The sequence below is a fragment of the Pseudorasbora parva genome, chromosome 3 (genome assembly GCF_024679245.1).
Source record: "Pseudorasbora parva isolate DD20220531a chromosome 3, ASM2467924v1, whole genome shotgun sequence".
Classification (NCBI taxonomy): Eukaryota; Metazoa; Chordata; class Actinopteri; order Cypriniformes; family Gobionidae; genus Pseudorasbora; species Pseudorasbora parva.
This window is the reverse complement of record NC_090174.1, coordinates 27,736,941-27,763,204: the sequence shown is the minus strand read 5'-3', so window position 1 is coordinate 27,763,204 and position 26,264 is coordinate 27,736,941. Positions and strand designations below refer to the sequence as shown.

Genomic DNA, 26,264 nt, shown 5'->3' with positions numbered 1-26,264 from the left:
CTTTCAAAGAAGTTGTGGACACTAGAAACAATTATTCTGATAAAAAAACAATGCACATTTTTTGTTTTAGTCAGAATTAATTAATTTTGATTGATGAATCCAAATGTAGTGTTCCCTATCTGGGAACTCGAGCTGCGTCGACACGCTCTGCGTGATTGCGTCGTGAAGCACGTGTAGAACCAGTCCAATCAGGAGATTGAACGGCATAGGCGGGTGACGTCATCGACCGGAAACTATACAGCATCCGCGAACACAAACAGAAACTAGCTTCTGTGCCTTCAACAAGCGATCTGTGTGAACCTGTCTGTCTATTTGGTGTTTTTGTCTGTTTATTAGAGAGAATTTTCCACCTTTGTTAAATATATCTGATATATATTATAACATAAAGAGAAAAAGGAGATTATGGCGAGTGAACAGCATTTCACAAATGGTGTTCATCCCTGCCCTCGTTACATCATGGTGGGGATACATACTCATTGTGCGTGGCCTGTTTGGGAGCGCAGCACGCTTAGGCAGCCCTCGAGGGGGCTGCTTGTGAGCATTGTGAGCGGCTTCCGTTATGAAAGCTGCGCTCCCGCCGGGCACTCTTCGAGGAGGGTGCTTCGGCTCATGTTCCCCGTGGCTCGGGTCCCGCTGCTGCCGAGGCAGAGCGGCGGCTTCAGTCGTGGGGTTCACAGATGGATCTTACAGAGGGATTTGAGACCGGCCAAGCCTTATCTCAGCCCTCACCTGTACCGTCCAGTGCCTCGTCTCGGGGTTTGAAAGCCCGCCCTGCGGTTTCTTCCTCCCTGGACGGGGGAACCGGTGCTCCAACTATCCAGCTCTGAGGAGGTGGACGTTGAGAGCATCGCAACTGAAGACTCGCCACTTCAGTCACTTGCTAGCGAGGAGCTCATTGAGGTGCTCACAAGAGCTGTGGCCAGGTTAAATATCAACTGGCCGGCAGAAAGATCTGAATCCCATCGAAAACAGAGTAAATTAGATGAGCGATTCCTGCCCTCTCGTGCAGCAGAGCCTCAACGTTGGGGCCTGCCGCTCTTCCCCAACCTGCGCACCGAAGTGTCTAGGTCATGGAGGAAACCGGCATCATATAGACTGTTCAGCCCACAAACATCTGCATATAGTAATATATTTGGGCTGAGACACTATGGTTATGGGGCGATGCCGAAGGTCGAAGAGACGCTTGCGAGCCATCGCTCGCCTTCAGCTGCATCGTTCCCCGGAAGCCCCGACATTACCCACCAAGCCGTTAAAAACAACTTCGGTGTTGGTGGGTAAGGCGTACTGCGTGTACGAGCTCCTCACACAGGGCGCAACTGAAGCAGAGCGTTGCGGCCCGTGCTCCCCCTCACAGAGACTGGGAGGCGGGGTGGCGCTCGCAGACGAGGCCTTCGAGGGGTTCTGAGGACAGTCCTTATGGCCAAGTAGGCCTCGTCGAAGAAGTCCTGATGCCAGACGGTCAGGACGATGAGGGTGTTCCCCTCCGAAGGAAGTCGGTGCTTACCTCAGCACACGGTACCCGTCTTCCTTCGGTACCTTCAGGGGACCACGCTGCCAACCCCGCCGCAATGATGGGGCGCAGAGGGTCTCTGCGGGCCACCTGAGGGTGGTCCGCCCCCTCCTCGGAGGGCAGGTGAGCAGTCAAGTCAGGTGTTCCCTGCCGGTTTGCCGCTTCAGGGCACTGCACTTGCTGTTCAAAGTACACCAGAGGCCAGCCTCGAGAGGCTGGTTCCTTAGTAGATTTTCTAGACGAATGGAAACGTCTATCAAATATATCTCATTGGGTCCTGCAGATAGTAGAAAGGGGGTACGCGATTCAGTCCTCCTTTCAGCGGTGTACTACCTACAGAGGTGGGCCCGGAGCAGGCTCTGGTTATGGTACAGGAAGTAGAGACTCCTCTGCAAAAGGGGCCTATAGCAAGGGTTCCTCCTCCCAGCAGAGAGTCAGGGTTTTACAGCCGTTACTTCACTGTACCAAAGAAGGATGGAGGGCCCGATACTAGATCTGCATCTCTTAAATCACTCTGTAGCAAAGCTCAAGTTCAAGATGCTTACACTCAGACAGATCGTGTCTCAGATCAAATCCGAGGATTGATTTGTGACTATAGATCTCAAAGACGCATATTTCCATGTCTCCATCCTTCCACATCAGAGTAAGTTTCTTAGGTTTGCCTTTGGGTGGAGAGGCATACCAATATCGAGTACTTCCCTTCGGTCTAGCACTGTCACCCCGCACCTTCACGAAGTGTGTGGATGCAGCCCTGGCGCCATTGCCTCAGCAGGGCATCCGCATAACTTAATTACATCGACGATTGGTTGATTTTGGCTCAATCAGAGCAGATGGCGGTTCAGCATCGAGATGCTGTTCTCGCACAAATGTCGAGGTGGGGGTTGAGACTAAACGCAAAGAAAAGTGTGCTTTCTCCGGCTCAGAGGACCACCTTTCTAGGCGTGTTGTGGGATTCGGTAATTATGCGGGCGCAATTATCGGCGATACGCAGCGCATCGATCCTATTGGCGTTGAAAGAACCGAAGCTAGACCGATCCGTCACTGTGAAGCAGTTCCAGAAACTGTTAGGCCTCATGGCAGCTGTGTCCAACATAATACCTTTTGGCCTGCTGAACATGAGGCCACTGCATTAGTGGTTCAGAACCAAGGGGTTCTCCCCGAGGGGAAATCCACTCCGCGCGATCAAAGTCACGCGGCGATGCCTTCGTGCTCTGGTCATTTGGACAGATCCTGGGTTTCTATCCCAGGGACCGGTGTTAGGGGCTCATGTTCGCCGCGTCACGCGAACGACAGATGCTTTTCTCATGGGGTGGGGGGCGACCATGAGTGGTCGCTCGTCCCAAGGTCTATGGCAGGATCATCAGCGGCTATGGCACATAAATCGGCTAGAGAGGCTGGCTGTGTTTCTTGCTTTGAAACATTTCCTGCCCGAACTCAGGGGCCACCATGTGCTGGTCAGATCAGACAACACATCGGTGGTCGCTTAAATAAACCATCAGGGGGGTCTGAGGTCTCGCCCCTTGTACAAGCTGGCACGTCAGATCCTCCTGTGGGCCCAAGGGAAACTGCGCTCCATCAGGGCAGTTTATATCATAGGGGTTCTAAATCAGGAACCAGACATCCTGTCGAGGCAGGGGCTGAGGCCCGGGGAACGGAGACATTCACAATTACATTTACATTTAATCATTTAGCAGACACTTTTATCCAAAGCGACTTACAAAAAAAGGGGACAGCAATAGAAGCAACGAAACAAACAAGGCCAACAACCTGTAAGAGCTGTAAGAAATCTCAATTAATTAGCACAGCACACATTTTTTTTATTTTTTTTATAGCCATCTACAACAGAATTTCACATACGCAAAATACAGAACACTGGATTTTGATAGCGAAGACAACACAAGGTGGTGGAGCTCCTGTGGCTGAAATTCGGGAAAGCAGAAGTAGATCTGTTTGTTTCGGCAGATAATTCCCATTGTCCTCAGTGGTTTTCTCTGTCACATCCAGCCCCGCTGGGACTGGACGCCATGGTACAGGAGTGGCCGAGGCTACCTCTGTACGCATTCCCCCCGATTGCTCTGCTTCCGGGAGTTCTGGAGAGGGTGCGCCGGGATGGAGTCCGTGTGCTATTAGTGGCTCCGTGCTGGCCGACCAGAGTTTGGTTTTCAGACCAGATATCTCTCCTGGAAGGCTCTCCCATGGAGATTCCGACCAGGAGGGACCTCCTCTCTCAAGCGGGCGGGAGATTCCTTCATACCCGCCCGGAGTTATGGAAACTGTGGGCCTTGCCTCTGAGGGGGCTAGGCTTTTAGAAGAGGGTCTCTCGACTGAGGTCGTGGAGACCATCCTTCACTCCAGAGCACCGTCCACGAGGAAGTTGTATGAACTCAAATGGAGATTGTTCTGCAGGCAAGGTTCTCAGCAGGGTTGACCCCCTCCACAATAAAGGTTTTCGTGGCGGCCTTAGCTGCTTTCCACACTCCTTTGGGTGGAGTGTCTTTGGGAAGACACCCGCTAGTTACTCGTTTCCTCCGTGGCACTTTAAGGTTGAGGCCAGTGGTACACTCGAGGGTCCCGACCTGGGATTTGGCCATTGTTTTCCAGGGCCTATCTGGGGCCCCTTTTGAACCCATTGAGCAAGTGTCAGACAAGTTCCGGACACTCAAGACTCTCTTTTTGCTGGCAATTTCGTTCCTAAAAAGAATTGGGGATGTTCAGTCCCTGTTGGTAGTGCCCTCATATCTAGAGTTTGCACCTGGCTTGGTGAAGGCTTTTCTTCACTCCAGACCAGGTTATATCCCCAAGGTTCCTACAAGCCCTAGGGGACCTATTACTCTACAAGCCTTCTGTCCTCCTCCTTTCGTGACGTCAGACCAGGAAAGATTAATCTGCTCTGCCCGGTTAGGGCGCTTGATACTTATGTCCACAGAGCTGCCCTGTGGAGAAAAACTGATCAGTTGTTTGTCTGTTTCGGAGCCCCAAAAAGGGGGGCTCCAGTATCTAAGCAGAGAATGAGCAAGTGGCTGGTCGAGGCCATTTCCCTTGCTTATGAGGCGGCCGGACAGCCGTCTCCCTTGGCTGTCTGGGCGCATTCTACTAGGGTTATGGCTGCTTCTAAAGCACTTTTGTCGGGGGCTTCCCTCCAATATATATTTAATGCGGCAGGGTGGTCCTCGCCGCTGACCTTTGTGAGATTCTACGGACTGGATGTAGCATCTACAGTTGGGGCAAAGGTGTTGTCGTAGTCGTGTGTGCTACGGTTTCACACATACGAGCACTTGGTCCTATGGCGATGTGGGTATAAGCGTTCTCACAGCGTTTCGACGCAGCTCGAGTTCTCAGATAGGGAACGTCTCGGTTACGTATGTAACCCTAGTTCCCTGAGGGGAACGAGACGCTGCGTCGCCCGGCCATACTCCCGGCATGCCCGTGATCACTTACTTCAGGCTGTTTCAGAAGCTAGTTTCTGTTTGTGTTCGCGGATGCTTTATAGTTTCCGGTCGATGACGTCACCTGCCTATGGCGTTCGATCTCCTGCCTATGGCGTTCGATTGGACTGGTTCTACATGCGCTTCACAACGCAATCACGCAGAGGCATTCTCACAGCGTTTCGACGCAGCATCTCGTTCCCCTCAGGGAACTAGGGTTACATACGTAACCGAGACGTTTTTATATGAAGGCTAAATAAAGAGATCGGGTGATGTGTGCGTTTATATGTCACAAGCTTCAAATCTAAATTTTTGACATCCGCACACTGCAAAAATGAAGAGAGTTTCCCTCTGTTTGCACATACGGTTCTCCTACATTGCTACTTTCTTTTTTGTAAACACAAGACTTTCAGTAGTGAGGGCACTGATGAGAAAGACAGCACAATGCTTTATGCCCTAACCAGTGCCCTGACTAGTGGACTAGGGATCTGTTTGAGCGCTTAATGGTGTTTCTTAAAAAACGAAATTATCTACCCAATCATGATGTCATTCCAACCAGCTGTCAGCAATCAGTAATCAACACATCTACCAATCAGCTCAAGTGCTCTGGGTTCGGGCCAAATACCGATCAAACTTGAATTCAGATCAAACTCAGTCGGATTGATTATGGTGTTTACATGAAGGCTGTAAACGTAACCATTGAGAGGCATATCGTGGAGCATTGTTCTTTTTAAGCCTTTTCACAACATACAGTGTTTGGAAACTCCCTGTAGGCATGAATCCTTATTTCTTGCCTTGAGGCCCCAATATACAAGCGAACATAATCATATAAATTTTGCTCTCAGCAGTGTGGGTGGTGTCAGGATGTTCGCTAACAGTATATCGCCACACACATATTTCAAACTTGTTTTCACCCCATAGCAAAGAACGAAAAACTTGACCCAAGTTACTTTTTTGATCATTATTGGATGAGCCTTAGCTTTACTGATTGATTGCCAAGGTTAATTCACCTATTAGAGATTTAAGTATTTGTTTATATTGGCATTCACACTAAGGCATAGCATTTTACATGGTTAAACAGCGGTTGAGAACAATGTTTTGTTACAATCAACTGGTCTTTTTTTTTCAGATCCTCTTGCTTTCCTTTTAGACTTTATGATTGCATAATCATCAAGAAATTATTCCTGTAATAAATGGACATTCATTTACTTTTTATTTATGTGATTAAAGTGCTCAGTGCAATATTGTGCAAAGATACTCCCTCTCTGCAAGTCAAACAGTTTGTCAGTGGCTCAGGTGGTTGGTGCAGTGACCTGTGAGTCTGCATGGAAGAATCATGGGTGTGGAACATATAGGCATACTGATTCTGTATTCAAGCACATAAATTGCATGGCCTATTTACTGGCCTCTTAAAAAATAGTATGATTTTCATAATAATACATAATAATAATCTAGTGTTTTTGTGACTGATGGGTGCAGAGCGATACATGTGGTGCAGTTTTGCAGCTTTATGAATCAGTTACACGCCGGATACACTTTAAAATGTCATACAGTGCATCTGGAAAATCTTCACAGTGCTTCACTTTTACACGTTTTGTTATGTTACAGCCTTAATCCAAAATTGATTAAATTAATGATTTTCCTCAAAATTCTACAAACATTACCCTAAAATGATGATGTGAACGCAGTTTGTTTGAAATCTTTGCACATTTATTATAAATAAAAATATAGTATAAATATATAAAAAAATAAAAAATATATATAAAAAAATCACATGTACATAAGTATTCACAGCCTTTGCTCAATACTTTGTTGAAGCAGCTTTGGCACCAAGTACTGATGGTCTTTTTGAGTATGATGCTATAAGCTTGGCACACCTATTTTTAGGCAGTTTCTCCCATTCTTTTTTTGCTGGACCTCTCAAGCTCAACCAGGTTTGATGGTGGGCGTCAGTGCACAGCCATTTTCATATCTCTCCAGAGATGTTCAATCAGAGATGTTCAAGTCTGGCTCACAGAGTTCTCGCTTAGCCACTCTTTGTTATCTGGATGTCTCTGCACATTGCTTTCATCTTTTCCTCAATTCTAACTAGTCTCCCAGTTCCTGCCATTGAAAAACATCCCCCACAGCATGATGCTGCCTCCACCATGCTTCAATATAGGGATGGTATTAGCCAGGTGATGAGCGATGCCTGGCTTCCTCCAGACATGATGCTTACCATTCAGGCCAAAGTGTTAAATCTTTGTTTCATCAGACCAGATAATTTTGTTTCTCATGGTCTGAGAATCCTTCAGGTGCCTTTTGGCAAACTCCAGATGGGCTGTCATGTGTGGTCAGGCCACTCTTCCATACAGACCCTGGTGGAGTGCCACAGAGATAGCTGTTCTTCTGGAAGGTTCTCCTCTCTCCACAGAGAAACGCTGGAGCTCGGTCAGAGTGACCATCCATTCTACCCCGATTACTTTACCCTAGGAAGGGTCCTGGAACCAACCTTCTTCCATTTATGAATAACGCAGGCCACTGTGCTCATTGGGACTTTTAAGCTGCATAAATGTTTCTGTACCCTTCCCCAAATCTCTTCTTCTCTAAAATCCTGTCTTGGAGGTCTACAGACAATTCCTTGGACTTCATGTCTTGGTTTGTGCTCTGACATGCACTGTTATCTGTGGGACTTTTTATAGATAGGTGTGTGTCTTTCCAAATCATGTCCAATCAACTGAATTAATCAAGTTGTAGAAACATCTCAAGGATGATCATTTGAAACAGGATGCACCTGCGGTCAATTTTGAGTGTGTCATGACAAAGGCTATGAATACTTAGGCTGTATCCCCCATCCCCCCGACCCCCGTTTTTTAAGTGTAGTAAATTTGCAAAGATTAAAAAAAAAAAAAAAATCTTTCACATTGTCATTATGGGGTATTGTTAGTAGAATTTTGAGGAAAATAATAATTTGAATCCATTTGGGAATAAGACTGTAACATAAAATGTGTAAAAAGTGAAGTGTTGTGAACTGTATAAGCCAAAAGTGACATTTAAAGCATAAAGTTCTTTTGAAATGGATGGAGGCATGGAGAAAGGTAAACCATGTCTTCTTGAGTGCACAAGATGGTGCTGAGAAGAGGTGGCCAGGTTATGACTAGGAGAGAGTGGACTGAGAGCAAAAAGAGAGAGCACTAGTCTTTCAGTACATTCCAAAGCACGGCCTCTGAGAGGCTGTTCTGTGTCCAGGAGGCCGGCTCTGGGGCAGAAGGTAAAACTGAAAGACTGTTCAGTAGAGCAATGAGGTCGATCCATGCACACACACTTGAAGTACTGTACATTCGAACACTCACCCAATCACATGCACAGAGCCGAGTACACAGTTGAGCATATGGATAAACTTCCACTTCAGAGGGGATCACATATTGCATGTCAAGTTGGCATTTTCTTGATGGCAGTATGATTTGTAGAGACTTAGCTACATGCTTTATGTTGTAAACACACATAAAGCAGTAATTTACTATTGAAAATGCTTCTATTTTGTATTTTTTTGTGTATTATTATTATTATTTATTTTTTTATTTTTTTATTTTTTCTATTTATTTTGAATGAGTATTACAAATTATCACAATTATGGTCTGGGCATTACATTTCAGACACACATTTGAGCTGTTTGGCCAATCACAACACACTGGGATATCTGGCCAATCAGATCCCTCTAGGCTTTTCAGAAGGAGGGGCTTTGTAGAAATCAACGCATTTCAGACATACTGGAAATAGAGATACTGCAATAATTTACAATATGTGGAAAAAATGTGTTTTTAAAGCATGCTAACCTATTCTATTACACCCAAAAAACAAAAGAATGAAAATTATTTTTCTCACAATACTACACCTTTTTAGTTTTCATTAGTTATTTCGGTAGCACTTTTATTTACCGGTTTCCATGTATATACTAATACTAGTATAGTACACACTTACAATATTAATAGCAAATACTGTGTAATAATTAGTTACTAACCCTGAACCTAAGCTTAATCAAAGTAGTTACCATATATTACCTAGTACATTCTTAAATACGTGCACTTACTGTAAAATAAAATGCAACTGATGTTTCCATATTTTCAGGTCTAAATGATCCCTGTTTTGTTGATGTTTTAATAAGTTTGTGTAATTAAGTATTTCAGACTCATTAAAAGAATTTAGTCAGGGGAAATCTGATTAGTTTATTGAGTTATGCGGGAAAACCAAGTTTTATTTACAACTGTGTATGATAATGAGTTTTGTATCCTGAAAGCATTTTTGAATTAAAGATGCATTTGATTGTGAAACGAACAGGCTTATAAAAAAGCAGAGAAGAGATTTAATCTCCTGCTCATTTATTGATGAATGCATTAAACATTTAACACTCTAGTGCTATCTGGCCTTCTAGAAAATATTTGCTTGTGAATGCACACACTGGACTATGTTTTATCTGAAACATGTATGATTGCTTAACTCAGAGTAGAAGAAATGTTTGGAGTTGAGGCATGTGTTCTGTACCTGTACATATGCTGTGCAACTTACCGTATCTAACCATATGAAAAGATAAAAGTAAATGAGGGGATGAGGGTTGGGTGATAAATAGAACATCTGCTCTCCCAACAAGACCATAAGATGTGTTTTGGCAAAGGCCTTGCAATTAGTAGTGAGATTTATTGTAACCAATGACAGTCACTTAAATTTCAGTCACATAAATGATGGCCAAAGCCTGTTGTATACATGAATAGATTTAATTTGTACACTGTCTGTCATAGTTATTTATATCTGTCTGTCATAGATATTTATAGGTCTATTCCCTTAAGGGTCCTTGGTTAGACGGACTTAAATTTTCTGTTCATTTCAGATAAAAGTTGGTCTTTTTTTTGTTCTCCAAAGGCTGGTATGATTCGTACTGATTCTGATGAGTACTTCATTGAGCCTCTGGAGCGAGGAACACAGGAACACGAGGAGAGAGGAAGAGTGCATGTGGTGTATCGAAGGTCTGCAGTATTACAAGCTCCTTCAGATATCTCCTTGGATTACCAGCCAATCCGTACGTATCACAGGTTTATTAAAGTCTTGTGTGCATCTGTTGATTCTAGCCTTGTCCCATTTTCTGTGTATGCCTTTGGCTTAGGGTATTCCACCTCTTCATGTTGTAGATCATTTAATAATGCTTGATTTATGTGAAACCCTTCTGTCTACACTCCTAAAAATAAATGTTCCATCCATGTTGAAGGTTCTTTGTTAAACCATAGATGTCAACAAAGAACTATTCATTTTAAGAGTGTTTTCCTCTCTACTTTGTATAGATATATATCTTCACCTTTTTTGCTATTGTTTTATGCCAGTGATGGCACACGTGTCTACGGTTGCCGACTTGTGCTGCTTTGTCATATTTATGATTCTTTAGAAACTAGTTACATTATTCAAACACATACACTACCTGTCCTACATTACAGTTAATATCACATGCATTCTCCCCCATTTGAACGAATAGTGTTTGTTTGGAGCATATAAATTAATTTAGAATTATTTGAAAAACAAAAAAACAAACAACAACTATACTTTGCTCAAATGAAATCAAATGCGTCACAGCACTTTTTAGAAATGGTGTACTAAAGCATGCCAGAAAGTCTGAAGTCAGACATTCTTGTAGGTGGGCCAGCCCATTATTGCTTAACAGCATCTTCCCAACCAGATAAACCTTTTTACGAACCGCCATCAGAGCGTGTGAATGAATGACAGCACTTTCAATTCACAGCCAACTTTTTTGTTGAAGTAATTTTATAATCACGCTCGAACAGTGGGAAGCTCCGGGAAGTAAAGCCCTTTGTGCGGCCACGACCTTTCGAGATTTCCTCTCAATTCAGTCACTTCTAAAGAGTCAAGTGCTTGTGTGGTTGTAGCGGTTGCCATGGTGATGTGATGGCATTCCATTGTCCCAGGTGGGAAACATGCCGCAGGCAGAGATGATTACGCTCTCGCTCCTGTTGCTTAGATAATCACAGCTTTCTGCTTATAAAGATGAGGAAAAGTCTTCTCTGTCTGGCCAGTAGGCCTTAAAGTTATTGCCACTATCAAACCTATTGTGACATTTCATGTACTACTGGTAAAACCAGCAAACGTTTAGCTGTATGTCAATTATCATTTACTCACCCTCAAGTTGTTCCAAACATGTATGAATTTCTTTCTTCTGCGAAACACAAAAGAAGACTACATGCTTGAACATAACCATTGACTTCAGTAGCATGGGGAAAATACTATGGAAGTGAATGGGCTTTGGTTACAGATATTCTTAAAAATATATACTTTTGAGTTCAGCAGAAAAAATAAATTCATACAGGTTTGGAACAACTTGAGTAAATTATGACAGAATTTTCATTTTTGGGTGAATTATCCCTTTAAGCTGAGTTGGCATTGAGTTGCTTGCCCACTGTATGGGCATATGCATTTTTAGCTTAGTATCCTCTTTGTGGTGGCTGGTCTTGGACATTGGAAATACAAGGATCTAAAGAATCTTAATTGCATTCCTCATTCAGCTGTCTTTCAAAAAAAATCTTCACTGAGCTCATTCAAATTGTGGCCAGAAACCAAGCTGTGTAGGTCTAAGAGAAGAGAGAACGTTAATGCCACTTTATTGCTTATCCTTACGGTTATATGCTATCTGAACTCCTTCTGTGTGGTACACAGGTCAGCTCTCTTTTGACCAAAGTGAAGTTCTCCTTCCTAAGTGAATGTGCCTAGAGCTCTAAGAAAAGACCAAAGTGTCTATCAGGTTACATTTACAAGTGTCTGTCATGTAGCTCAAACAGTATAGCATGGTGAAGGCAACACTAGGTTTGATTCTATGTCTTGAATGTCATGTAAGACGCTTTGGATTAAATGTAAGTGGCTTTGTTACACACTAGGGTTAAAGGTGAAGTAAATAAATTGTGTTTTTGTGAAGAGTCATATGAGTAGTGTAAAATCACTGTACACATAATAGTACAAAAATATGTGTATTTTGCCAAGTTGAAATGACGTTATTTGTGGTTGATGATTCACTGCTCCTTGGCTGCTAAAGTACTATGGTAAGAAACAGGCTATTAGCGTATTGCTGTTTGACAATGTGAAGGGTGTAAATTGGACAGTGGAACACACTTATTAGTGTGCTTTACCAATGGAGACAACTGGTGAATCAGATCCTGCACAGCCGCTGATGCAGAAAAGTTCTGAAGCTAGAAGACATAAAGGCTGACAAAGAAAAAAACAAGCGTGAACATCAAAATGGAATACACAATATGAAAAGATTTAATGGCAGAAAATCCTGAGTAGTATTGGCCAAGTAGGTTCTTTTTTTTTGGTTAGACAGATAAGGAAATGAAAAATTTTCTAGACAACTCTCTAAAACTAGGCTATTCAGCATCTGTTCTAACACCACTGTGTTTTTTGTGTGATTTTGCTGACTTGGTCCATTGAATCTCATTCAGCAAAAGGAACCTTTATTCAAGTATTTTTGTTAATTTGAGCAGAATTAAAAGTTACATTTTCAATAGCCAGATTCCCCCGATATGTCTACATATACAAACTTTGATCATATTCACAAAAATTTTTTAAAAGGAAAATGCGGACAATGATGAATTATAAGACACAGACATGATTAATTCAGGGTATTCTGATCAAAGTTGTTCCTTTTTCACATGACAGTTGCACAAGCTCTGAGATTGTACAAGAAATAGAAATGATTATTTCTCCAGAGTATTATGGTCAGAGTTGTTTGTTCTTTTGTCATGTGAAGGCTTAAATCGGTTGTGTACCGGAAAAAGAAATAGGCCGCGTTTCGTAAAAGCATCGTAAGCCTAGGTAGATGGTAGAAAAATGGACACTGATGGTCTCGATCAACTTTGCTCACAATGCTTTTGAGAAACGCAGCCATAATTAGTTTGTTGTTCATTTGTCATGTGACTACTCATCTTTGTATATATTTACAAATGATCTTATTAATATTAACTGATGTGTGTAATAAACAGTTTTATAAAGACCATCCAAGGTTCCCATTCAGTCGGTCACTCTCCCATTCAGTCGGGCGGCTGCAGGAGCAGTAACACCGCTCGGCCTGCTTCATATGAGACCGCTTCAGCATTGGCTTCATGGCCGAGTCCCGAGGAATCTTGCTTGCGATAGCCAATCTACTTTGAGTCTAACTAAACGAGCCAATGCACATTGGCATGCAATGATTGCACCAGGTGCTCATGCAACGCCACGTGGGTATAAATGAGACACAGGTGATTGCATCAGATTATCCTTTTGCTTCGGAGCCGAGTGGTATAGGTTATGCCAGATATCACTCCTCACTTCGCAGTTCGACTAAGAAAGAGCCTGCCTTTTGGAAGAGATCTCTTTGGTCGGCGTTGGTGTGACGACACAGCAGTGGGTCGTGTGTTCTTCGGATCTTCTCTCTTCGTTGTCTATAAGAGCAACCACAAGGGCTGTTTTCACAGCTGGTTCGGTGCACTAGGTGGAGAGCGCTAAAAAGCCGTTCTCACGGCTTTTGAGAGCGTCCTGTGAGAGAGAGCCCGCACGACAGGCTGCACTACTTTCCTGTCTGTGTCGCCACGGCCCCAACCCCTGCGTGTTTCAGCACCAAGGAGAGCGTCCATCTAAAAGAGCAACACAGATAGAGCTTGCGTCTTTTTAAAGATGACATTCTATCTGTGTGTTTCTGGGTGCGGTGGTTACATTTCACCGCGGGATGGTCATCAGCGCTGTATCTCGTGTTTGGGCGCTCAGCACGCTGATGTTCTTACTGCGGGAACATTACCATCTCGGAGTTGCGGTTGCGGTAATGGGTTACACACAGGTTCCTCCCTAACTCCACATCAAGGGGGAACCCGTGTCTCCCCTCCCTTGCCTGTAGGTACTCCTCCGGTTTGATCAGGAAGGCCTACCAGGCTTGTGGAGAGGCAGGTTATGCCCTACACGCTATGGCGTTGTTCTAGGTCCATCAGGCCAAGGCACTGAAGGACCTGCACGAGGGTGGTCACGATCTGGCAGTTCTATAAGAGCTGAGGGCTGCGACGGACCTCACGCTTCGTGCGACAAAAGTTACGGCGCGGGCCGTGGGACGTGCTCACGCTCCCATATGGTGGTCCGGGAGCGCCATCTCTGGCTGTGTCTGGCGGACATGAGGGATACCGACAAGATCAGGTTCCTTAATGCTCCCATGTCCCAGACCGGCCTCTTTGGCGATGTGGTGCAGAACTTCGCCCAGCAGAAACAGACTGAGGCAATCAGTCACATCATGCCGCGGCGGTCAGCTGCTGCCTCCACCCCGCCGCCAGCAGTGCCTCAGCCAGCTCGTCGCCGAGGGCGACCGCCTGTGTCTGCCTCCGCTCCCGCGTCGCAGCAGCAGCCTCCACCCAAGCGCCGTTGTGGAGCCGGGAGGACTGCTCTTCAGGAGCCGGTGACCGCACCGCTCCATCCCCCGGAGGAGGGCCGGGTGGAGAATCTTGTGTTCCGTTTTATTTCTGTTCTGCCGGTGCCCAAATTTATTAATAAAAGAGCATTTTCCTTCATCTCCGGGTCCCCAGGGAACTCGGAGAGTTGTGGCCGGTCAAACGCCGGACCACACTCATCCCCTGTGTCGTTAGCGGGCAGCAGCGGACGACGCACTGACATCCCACATCCTCCGTGCGGACCCTCTGCCCAGCCGTGGAATCAGGTATGTGTCGCACAGCACACTCACACCTCTCTGCAGGCCGCCTCCACGAGACAGCCGCCCCAGACCTGTGCCTGTATTCCACCGCACTGCCCCACGGTGGGTACACCAGTGGTCACGATGATCACGCTTGTTCGGTCTCTGCGAGCCTGGTTAGAGCTTCCCAGTCCGTCTAGCTGGCTCATTCAGACCATCAGGCTTGGCTATGTGATTCAGTTCGCCCAGCGTCCCCCCAGGTTCACGGGCGTCCGCTTTACTTTGGTGAAAGCTGTAGACGTCCATGTCCTGCATGCGAAAATCGCAGTCCTACTGGTGAAGGACGCGATAGAGCCGGCCCCTCCAGCCGATATGAGGACAGGCTTTTACAGCCTGTCCTTCATTGTACCCAAGAAGACTGGCGGGTTACGGCCGATCTTGGATCTGCGAGTGCTGAATCTGAGCCTTCACAGGTTACCGTTCAGGATGCTCACGCAGAATCCCATTTTCGAATGCATCCATCCCCAAGATTAGTTTGCAGCGATCGACCTGAAGGACGCGTACTTTCATGTCTCGATTCTCCCCCGACACAGGCCGTTTCTGCGCTTTTTGTTCGAGGGGCGAGGCCCTTGTGCCCATGAGAGAACAGAGCGTTCGCATGCATTCTCAACTATCTTGACGACTGGCTCATACTAGCACAGTCCCGGGAGCAGTTGTGCAAACACAGGGACTTGGTGCTCAGACACCTCAGCACGTTGGGTCTTCGGGTCAACTGGGAAAAGAGCAAACTCGCCCCAGTGCAGAGGATCTCTTTTCTCGGTATGGAGTTGGATTCGGTCGAGCGGACTGCGTGCCTCACAAAGGAGCCGGTCCAGTCGATGCTAAACTGCCTGAACACGTTTCATGGCAGGATGGTGGTTCCACTGAGGCTCCTGGGGCATATGGCGGCTGCAGGAGCAGTAACACTGCTCGGCCTGCTTCATATGAGACCGCTTCAGCATTGGCTTCATGGCCGAGTCCCGAGATGGGCGTGGCAATGCAGCACTCACAGGGTGGGCATCACACCGGCCTGCCGCTGTACCTGCCGCTGTGTATCAGCCCATGGTCGGACCCCTCGTTTCTGCGGGCCAGAGTGCCTCTAGAGCAGGTGTCTAGGCATGCTGTGGTTTTCACAGATGCTTCGACCAGGGGCTGGGGTGCCACATACAACGGGCATGCAGTGTCTGGGACTGTGCAAGGTCAGGGAGGACGAGGAGCAGGTCCTGTTGGTGGCCCCGTATTGGCCCCACCGAACTTGGTTCCCAGAACTCATGCTCCTCGCGACAGCCCCTCCTTGGCTGATCCCTCAGAGGAAGGATCTTCTGACTCAGAGACGGGGCACCCTCTAGCACCCGCGTCCGGACCTCTGGAAACTTCATGTCTGGTCCCTGGACAGGATGCGGAGGTCCTAGGTGACTTACCCCAAGAGGTAGTTAACACCATCACTTCGGCTAGAGCACCGTCTACAAGACTATGCCTTGAATTGGAACCTGTTCGTCGATTGGTGTTCTTCCCGCCGAGAAGACCTCCGAAAATGTTCGATCACGTCAGTGCTTTCCTTCCTGCAACAGGGGTTGGACCGTAGGCTGTCGCTCTCCACCCTCAAAGTTTACATTGCTGCTATTTCCGCCTATCACGACCACAAAGAAGGCAAGTCAGTTGGAAGGCACGACTTGGTCGTCAAGTTCCTTAGGGGGGTGAGAAGGTTAAATCCTCCTCAACCTCCCTCCATACCCTCTTGGGATCTTGCTCTTGTGCTCCGAGCACTTCAGAATGCCCCATTCGAGCCCTTACAGTCAGCAGAGCTTAAGATTCTGTCCATGAAGACTTTGCTGTTGGCTGCATTGGCCTCCATTAAGAGAGTAGGGGACCTGCAGGCATTTTCGGTCGATGAATCGTGCCTAGAGTTCGGGCCGGGTGACACCCACGTGGTATTGAGACCCCAGCCTGGCTACGTGCCCAAGGTTCCCACTACTCCCTTCAGGAACCAGGTGGTGAATCTGCAAGTGCTGCCTTTGAAGGAGGCAGACCCAGCCCTAGCTTTGCTCTGTCCTGTCCGCACTCTGTGGATCTACGTGGACAGAACCCAAAGCTTCAGGACCTAAGATCAGCTCTTTGTCTGTCACGGAGGCCAGCAGAAGGGAAAGGCTGTCTCCAAGCAGAGGATGGCTCACTGGATAGTGGCTGCCATCACCTTGGCTTACCAAGCACAAGGTGTGCCCTGCCCGCTCAGGGTGCGAGCACAGTCTACTAGAAGTGTTGCATCCTCCTGGGAACTGGCACGTGGCGCCTCGCTGTCAGACATCTGTAGAGTGGCAGGCTGGGCGACACCCAAGGTTCTATAGCCTACGTGTGGAGCCGGTCTCCTCCTGTGTTCTCACCTCAAACGGGTAGAAGCACTGAGAGGCCCGGCTCCTGTTGGCTTGCTGCGCCTCTGTGCTACTCTCTCCAGAGATGAAACACTGACACTCCTCCACCGCCCTCAGTGCCGGATGTGGCGGAGCGCACGACATCAGGCCTTTTGCCGCTGAATCCTTGAGAACCGGTATTGGCCTAGGCTATGTGAGTGACCCCTCGGGCATCCCACATTTATTCCACGATTGCTCCCCTGGAAGCTCGTGTCTTTCCCTTGGGAGAGCCCTCCCTTCTTGGGATGGAGCCCACCTTACGGCGGCGGGCTATGGCTCAGCTCTGTCTCCACATAACTCCTCTTGGTATGAAGTGGTTCCGCAGCGGCCCCTTCGGGCCCGCTTTCCCAGTGTTATCCAATAGTCACTGAACGGGTCAGACGGAACAGCAGTGATGGTCTTCTCTGTGTGAGCCCTGTCTCATCAGGTAAGAGAGCTCAGGTGGCTTACACAGGGTACTGGAAGGGGGCAGAGTCCATGGCGCTTTGGTAGGGATTCCTATTCGTTGGCAACTCCGACGTGGCGTCGAGAGTGACAGACTGAATGGGAACGTCTGGGTTACATATGTAACCCCCGTTCCCTGAAGGAGGGAACGGAGACGCCACGTCCCGTTGCCATGTCCTCTGTCCCTGCCGGGGTGCCAGGCTACCTACTCGGCTCCTCAGCATAAAAGTTAATCTGATGCAATCACCTGTGTCTCATTTATACCCGCATGGTTATGGCATGAGCACCTGGTGCAATCATTGCATGCCAATGCGCATTGGCTCGTTTAGTAAGACTCGAAGTAGATTGGCTCTCGAAAGCGAGATTCCTATTCTTTGGCAACTCCGACATGGCGTCTCCGTTCCATCCTTAAGGGAACGAGGGTTTCATATGTAACCGAGACGATATATGCGGCTGTCACATAGCGTGGCAAATGAACAAATGAGACAAGAGACTCGAGGTGAATTAATAATTTATTTTATTGTGTCAGACTCTGAGTCTATGCGGCTGTCATTTGAGAAAAGGAATGACTTGGACCTGAAGACTAACCAATTCTGTTTCCAATTTTGTTTCCTGTCAATGTGCTTTTCACGTTTGTTACAAACAAAAGGATGTTGTGAAAACACAAAATGAATGAATCACTCTCTGAGATGACTCATTGCTCAAAATGGACGAATCATTCATGGACGACCCATGACTAGTATCTGCTAACTCTAGTTAAACAACTACTGACTGCAAATTTAACAGGGTTATTAAATTTACTGGTGTTTTTATTGATTAACGGTGGGGATTTGATGATGCTAGTGGTGATCTAAATGTAAAATAGAGTAAATGGGAATATAAAACCTTTGTTTATATCCAGAGGCCTCGTTTATAAAACTTTCCGTAGATTTCATCGTAAAATTGTACGCACGCACAAAAGCTAGATTTTGCTTACGCACAAAAAAATTCAGGTTTATTAAACCATGCGCATGCCAGAACCTGCGCAACAATTCTTTTATAAATCACAGCCAGCAGAAGATTGTACGTACGTGCTTCTCCACCCTGTCTCCTCCCCGAAATCACCATATATGGAGCTTACAACGCCTAGTTTTACTATGCATGACCTCATCCACATATCATTTGCATGCATATTCCCATCCACGTGACACCATGTTTAACACTGTCAAAGATAAAAGACATTGAAAAATATTAGATACGGACTATAAATGCCATTTGTGCCTTACACATTACATTGCTGAATTGTTTTTTTTAAATAAAGTGTTATTTTAATATAAAATATATATTTTTTTAATTTTAAACACTTCAAATCAAATAAAATTCATGCAGTTTTGGAGATAATGGCCCTCATTTATCAAAAGTGCGTACACCAAATTTCCAGCGTACACCTTGCGTACACCCAAACCCACGGTGACTTTGAGATTTATCAATATGGACGTTGGCGTACGGCACGCTCAAATCCTCCGCCAGCTCAGGAGGTGGTGTACGCACGTTTGAGTTAGTGGGAAAATGCGCAGGAAAACAATTCCTAACACCACAAAATTCACTGGCAAGATATGCTATATGACCCACTGTTAAAAACCACAACAACATTCAGTGTTTATTTTTGTGCAACATGAACGTCAATGTTTAATTTGTGTGACTTTACCAAAGCGTTTGATTTGTAGGAATATGTAATCCTCCAGTCGCGAGCCTGTGCGCTTTATCTGACGTTTCAGGCCCGTCTGGCCCGGCAGCTGCGCACGGACTGGGACTAAAATAATTCAGACTGACAAAATAATAAAAATGACCTTCTTCTTTTAAATAATAATAAAATCAATAAAAACGACACTCTTCTTCTGAATAACAAGCGTCATTAAGAATAATAATCATAATAATAATAAGAATAAGAATCTTACAAATCGTCATGTAATTATTAATGTGAATGAATCTTACTCCACATCACATCATCATCACTATTGTACACCCCAATACATGTGCCGTGATACGAAATTAAATGCTAATTGTTTCAAAACGTGCTGTAAAATAATGCACTGTGATGGTAATTTATCATCCAAACAGCTATTTAAACTGCTGGAGTGCACTTCTCAACCTCCACACTATTAACAGTAATTTGGGTCCATATTTTGTTTTTGTAGGTGCCTTTAATTCCACTCTTTAAACTCCCAAATAAAACAATTTCGTTTTTTTTCCCACTTCCCTGGTGATCTCGATGGGCGCGTCTCAATCATCTCACTAGTTCAGTAGTCGGAGCACTGATCAGGGAGTCAGCCCATTGACTTATGTCCTAATCAGTGCCCTGACTAGTGGACTAGTGAGATGATTGAGCGCGCCCGATCTCCACGTCGGAGAAGTTTCGCTTCTTTGCCATCTTCTGTTTGTCCATGGCGTAAAATGAGGGCGTGGGGAAGGCGGAGACTTGAATCTATATGGGCGTGTTATTCTAATGACGATCGTTTTCAGCCGCCGCATTTATCAAGGGCAGGTATCGCGTACACCTGGATTGCAGAGGTGCGCACAGCTTCATAAATCAGGCAGTGAGAGGAGTGTAAGCATAATCTTACGCCAACATATACACCAGTTTCTACGCAAGATTGATAAATGAGGGCCAATGTCCCTGAATGAAAACTTGTTCTCTCCTTATTCTGTTATTGGCGTAATCCTCCAACAGTGCCAGCAGTGCCATCATTAAGCATTCCATACCCGGGTCACCAGAGGATTTATATGTTTCTAACAAATAGTCTGATCGTTAACACCTTGACAAAATCACAGAAATAATTTGTGGGCGAAAATTTAAGACAAAAATGTTATAGTGAACACATGCTTCTTCATGATTCTTCATTGTAATGAACACTGTAATAATTAGTACTGAAAATAAGTAGCGATTGTGCTTCATGACTGTATTTGCAGACTTTTACATTTTATACTATATGTACATATATTTCGTTTTTACACTGTGTTCTGCAGTTCTCCAATAAAAGGGTATTTCTGTCGTGTGCGCTAGGAGAAAGAACAGAGGATCCAATTGCGAATAAGATAAAAGGTTTATTCTCTCAAGATACCAGGTGAAGATCAGAAAGTCACAAAGGCTGATAACAGCAGAGTCACAAGGAGATTCGCTTGGCCCTGAGATTCAAGACACCGTGTAAAGATCAGAAAGTCAAAAAGGCTGATAACAGCTGAGTCAGAAGGAGATTCATTAGGCAATGAGATGTCCGTGAAGCAGGGAGGCAATAGGGCAGACACGATCGGTTGGAACCGGAGCGAAGCAATCCCCACGAAGAAACACGACACCCAGGAACACCAGGTTAGCCCGGTTAACCCTCTGAACATGGCGAACGCGTGTTCTGCTGGACTTTTCCTCATGACAGCGTGTTAGTATTAGTGTGTGATCGGTCTGAATTTCGCGCGGGATTGCACATAATTCTACTAATCCCCGCAGATGTCGTGCTCACATCTTAAGCAAACACACAGAACGTTATAAAGCTGCCTCTGACATACAAGTGCAAACATTTGCTTCTTTTTTTAGCTTATTATTGGTCAAATATACAAAAAATAAATAAAAAAATCTCAGTGCACATCTGAAGAGTATTAATGTAAACACACAGTCATAAACAGTTCAGGAAGAAATGAAGAATGAGTAACAGGAACAGTGTTCAGGATCCATGAGTTCCGCAGTTCTTAAAGGGACAGCAGTTATTCAAAGTCAAACTACAAAAAGACAAACGATCGCACTGCTCTTGACTGATCAACTTGTGTAACTTTAATGGTTTCATATGAAGCTATTAATTTTTTTTTACAAAAAACATTATCCAATGTTATTTTAAATTTAATTAGCCTACTTCGCGTTTTTTATTCAGTTTCTTAACCTGAATGTTAGACCTACCTGAAAAAATAAAGCAGTCTATTTAATTTGTATCTTTTATTCTATTGCATTTATTTGTACTATTGTTTGTAATATGTTTATTTGTTCTTATTTTATTACTGTTTATTCGTCTTTTTAAATTCAATTTACCATTCAAAATCAAGCTTACTTGTGCTGTGTGTAAGCTATTGCAACACAATTACCTTGTTGTAAAAAATACATTTAGTTAGAAAATATTTGTGAGAATTTTAATAGTAATTGATCAATGTTTATATATGAGGAAAAGCTTAAAAGCTTTATCATATAAAGTGATCTCTTCAGAAGAAATTTTTGATGACGGAAAAAAACATTTTTTATATAAAAAAATATCTAATTGACAGTAAATGCAGCGTTTTCCCCCACTTGGAATCGAAAATAGCATTGAATATCGATGTGACATGTTTTGACTCCACCCCTCAAAGAATCGGAATCGAGAATCGAAAAGAACCGGAATCGAAAGTAAGAATCGGAATCGGAATCGGAATCAGAATCAGAATCGTTCAAATCAAAACGATGCCCAAACCTAGTTACGAATGAAATGTCAATAAAAATTGGCAAACCCCAGAAAACTCTGCAGGGCCTTGCGGGAATCTGGGGTTGGCCAATCTATCACAGCCTTAACTTTGTTGGGATCCATGCGCATTCCCTCGGACGAGATGATGTGCCCTAGGAACGGAACAGACGGTGCTTGGAAAGCGCACTTCTCCGCCTTGACAAAAAGCCCATTCGCTAGCAAACTCTGGAGCACTAGTCGGACGTGCTGGACATGTTCCTGGAGAGACGAAGGAAATATCAAAATGTCATCCAGGTAGACATAAATGAACTGATCTACCATGTCTCCCAGCACATCATTGACTAGTGCTTGGAAGACTGCTGGGGATTGGACAGCCCGAATGGCATGACCAAATATTCAAAGTGCCCCCTGGGGGTATTAAAAGCAGTCTTCCACTCATCCCCCTCTCTTATGCGGACCAAATGATAAGCATTACGTAAATACAGTTTTGTGAATATTGATGCTCTGTGCAACCTCTCAAAGGCTGATGACATCAACGGCAAAGGATAGGTATTCTTTACCGTAATGTTGTTCAGCCCTCGGTAATCAATGCAAGGTCACAGGGGTCACCCATCCTTCTTACCCACAAATAAGAACCCCGCCCCCGCCGGAGAAGAAGAGGAGAATGAACTTGGAGGCTAGTGAATCAGAAATTTATTTTTCCATGGCCTCCCTTTCTGGAATAGAAAGTGAGTATAACTTGCCCTTAGGCGGAGACGTACTTGGCATAAGATCTATTGCACAGTCATAGGGACGATGAGGAGGAAGAGAAGCAGCCCTGGACTTACTAAACACTTCCTTCAGGTTGAGGTACTCCTTGGGCACGTTTGACAAATTCACTGCATCCTCCTGTAACACAGAACTAGACACAGACGCACGAGCAGACACAAGACAAGAGGCATAGCACTGATTACTCCAAGCAGAAACCGAACTGGGTCCCCAGTCAACCCTGAGATTATGCTTGACCAACCAGGGATGACGGGCATAAGAGGTGTGTTTGCTTAAAGGTGCGCACATTCTCCTGTCAAGTTTGTTTTTTATAGATCACAACATATGAGTGGGAACCGGCATACATACGTTTCCAGCCCTATTTTGTGCGTACACACGCTTCATAAATGAGACCCTTGGTGTTTAAGATTAAGATTTAAATTGTCCATCATGCTTACCTCTGCCTACATATTTTAGTTCATAATGAGATTAGCAATAGGTCGTCTCACCCTTAGAGCTCTTTTTTAAACAAGCTTGATTGCACAGGGGAGAGAAGTAAATCTTTTGAATGATACATATTTTCTGAGCTGCTCTCTACAAATACGTTTTTTTTTTGTGTCTGTGTGAATAATGGTAAGTGTTCCCCATGGCCACAGAATAAAAAGTGAAGCTTAATGATTTTTGCTTTCATGCAGATAAGTACCTGCAAATTGAGGATCATATTAAAAGCGGATGGAACAACTACATTATCTGTTTAGCAGCAAAGCTTTTTCAGCATGTCAGTGTGCAATGACAGCAAGGCCCATTAATTACACAGAAACAACATCAAGGGTCATGAAAACCTAAAACAAATTGCCTGAGATTTAAACAGAAGTATGTGTGTTGAACATCATGTTCAAGACACTGTTATAAGTTATAAGTATGTTATATATGTTATAAGTTTTATGTGGGAGAAAACTATTTAAAGTTGCACTAAAACATTCAAAAACCACTAGGCCAGTGTTATATTTTGTTCAGTTCAGTTCTTACAATATCCCAAATGTTTCCAACTATTTGTAAATTGTGAGGAAATTGCTATTTTAACTAAGGACCCGGGACATCTGAGCATAGCGTCTGAGGGAGTCGCCTGTCAATTGCGTCATATCTGCATTACCCTCTGTTTCCTATTTTATTCTGCAGAAACGGTTTACTCTTAGCAGTGTGAACAAATGTCACATGCAGTCACTGAGCGAACGCATATTTGCTAAACCTGTCATTATGTCCTGACAGTAGAATATGAGACAGAGATAATCTATGAAAAAATCAAGCTCCTCTGGCTCCTCCCAGTGGCCCTGCCATTTGCAGAAATACACCGGTCCCAGTAAGAAACAAACAATCAGAGCCAGGAGGAGTGTCTTAGCAGTGTCAATCAAGCTTGTGTGCGTGCTGATTAGACCCCTCTCATGCACAGCATGTGTACAGTCGTTCAAATTCATGATTACAGGTGTGCCGCAGCTTTGCTTATTATGGCGGACAAACAATACAAACTGCAAATTCCTCAGGTGGCACCTGCTCATAAAATAAAGACGGGTAAACGGAAAAAAGACAGATGACGACGATAAAAAAGACAAAAAGAAAGAATTAGAGCCTGAAATAAAACGAGGGTAAATATCGGATCAGCTTTTCCCAGGTGGAAGGAGCTATGTGTCCTGAAAGGATTAAAAACCAATGCAGAGTTAGCCACGTTTCTGCTTGACAAGTAATTATCCCTGCTTGATTTGTTTCATTCCTCAAAGTTGCTGTAGGGGTGTGAATACCTCATCGGAGTCCATTGACTGATCTAGCCCATCTAGCCGCATAACATACAGATAAAATGTCACGCACTGTGCAAAGCAACTATTGAAACCTACTAATTTACTGGCTCGTCATGCTGCTGAAATAATGTAATAGCAAACCTTATTTAGCATTACATATCGATAGCATAATTACTTGCATACTGTAAGTTACCGTTATATTATCTTACTAGCTATTTATTACTTATAGAAATAGTGCAACGTCATATAGTTACATTACATTTATTGCAAAATATGTAATGTTTTGAGGACCAAGATTGTATTCAAAGTATGGGCAGGCCATAGTCATCAATGTAAGTCATATTGTTGATGTTTTGTCCGTACCAGTGAATGTGCCATAACTGTTTATCTGCTGGTGACCCTGTTTGCTTTACTAACCTGCGCGTTTACGGCAGGCTCCGTTGTGATGGGGAGGAGCTTTAGAGGGATGGCTGTAGTGCAGCAGAGAGCAAGGGGGAGTGACCTGTGTGTTGTGCTTGTTCAAATTTTCAGGCTAAGTCAAGACAGAGCTGCATTACCTCATACCTCATATGACTAGAAATGCGAAAATAGCGCAGGTGCCTGGCGACTGTGTCCCGTCCCATCATAATAAAAGTCCTGCTGCTCGCGAGGCATGTGTTTGCATAACAATCACTCCAGCTGCCATGCTCAGCTCCTCAACACTTGGTCCTGCTCTACTTTATACTACAGTAACGTTAATAACCGCATCCATGAACATGATTTCTGCCCGAGTCCTATTTTCCACTTGCTGTAAGGTGAAGACTACATGTCCCAAGGGTCTCAGGATGCTGTGCTCAAATTTGGCGCCATCACACTAGGCCTTTGTTTTGAATAGGCGCCCTCTAGCGCAGGGGTTCCCAAACTTTTCAGACTGCGACCCCCAATATTAGACTGCTGAAGATCCGCGACCCCCCCCCCAACCCCCCCTGTTTAATTGTAATAATCTTTGCACTTTATTATTATTGCCTATAATAAACCTGCATGGCATTGTGTATTATGACTGACTTTTCATTTCTTTGTTCCTCTTTTCTTCTTCTTAATGCATGTAGCCTAAATGCAACACTATGCAAAAACTAGGTCTAACTACGAAGAAATTCTTCATATTTTAAGTGTTAAACATGGATCTCCCATTTTGTAAAATGATTATTTATTTACAATAGCCTATGCATCGCACCGTAGGTGGCCTGGTTGAATCTGCCGCAAAGATTGGAGATTGTGAAAGCATGCGCACGGATTATGAATTTGTGGGAACTAATTTAAAAACCGAGGGTAGGCCTACGGTTTGCAAAATCTGAGCGCACGGATTGAAAATTCGGTTTGTTAAACCGAGGGAAAAGTTTAAAAATTCATGATCACGGTTTATAAACTGAGGGAACGGATTGCAAAACCATTGGCATGGATTGTTTTTTTTCTCCTGTAGGTGACGTCCCAGGCTCTGTAGATTTGCGATTTGGTTACAGACTGACAGAGATAAAACAAAAAGGAACACATATCTAGGCCAGGCTATTTTATTAACAAATTATGGACAAAAAGAAACATCCCATAACTGTGAAATGCGTACAGAAAGAATACGAACGAGCTGACTGTAACACGCGTAGCCTACGTTGCCTGGCACCTTGGAACAATTATAACTGTAGGCTACTATTCAGTAAAAAACGCCTAATGTGATGGATGGGCGCTGTGCGCGGAGGAAAGCAGGTCCACTCTAGGTTCAATGTTGGAGATC

The 26,264-nt window shown here is 44.6% G+C and overlaps 1 protein-coding gene across 3 annotated transcripts in view; it reads left to right on the top strand.

Moving 5' to 3' along the window:
- adamts3 (ADAM metallopeptidase with thrombospondin type 1 motif, 3) overlaps positions 1-26,264 on the top strand; it is a 190,500-nt gene that overhangs the window by 17,765 nt on the left and 146,471 nt on the right. For all 3 annotated transcript variants that reach the window (XM_067438269.1, XM_067438268.1, XM_067438270.1), the window contains one exon: positions 9,832-9,988. In XM_067438269.1, coding sequence (XP_067294370.1) covers positions 9,832-9,988 — 157 coding nt within the window. The remainder of the gene's footprint in view (positions 1-9,831; positions 9,989-26,264) is intronic.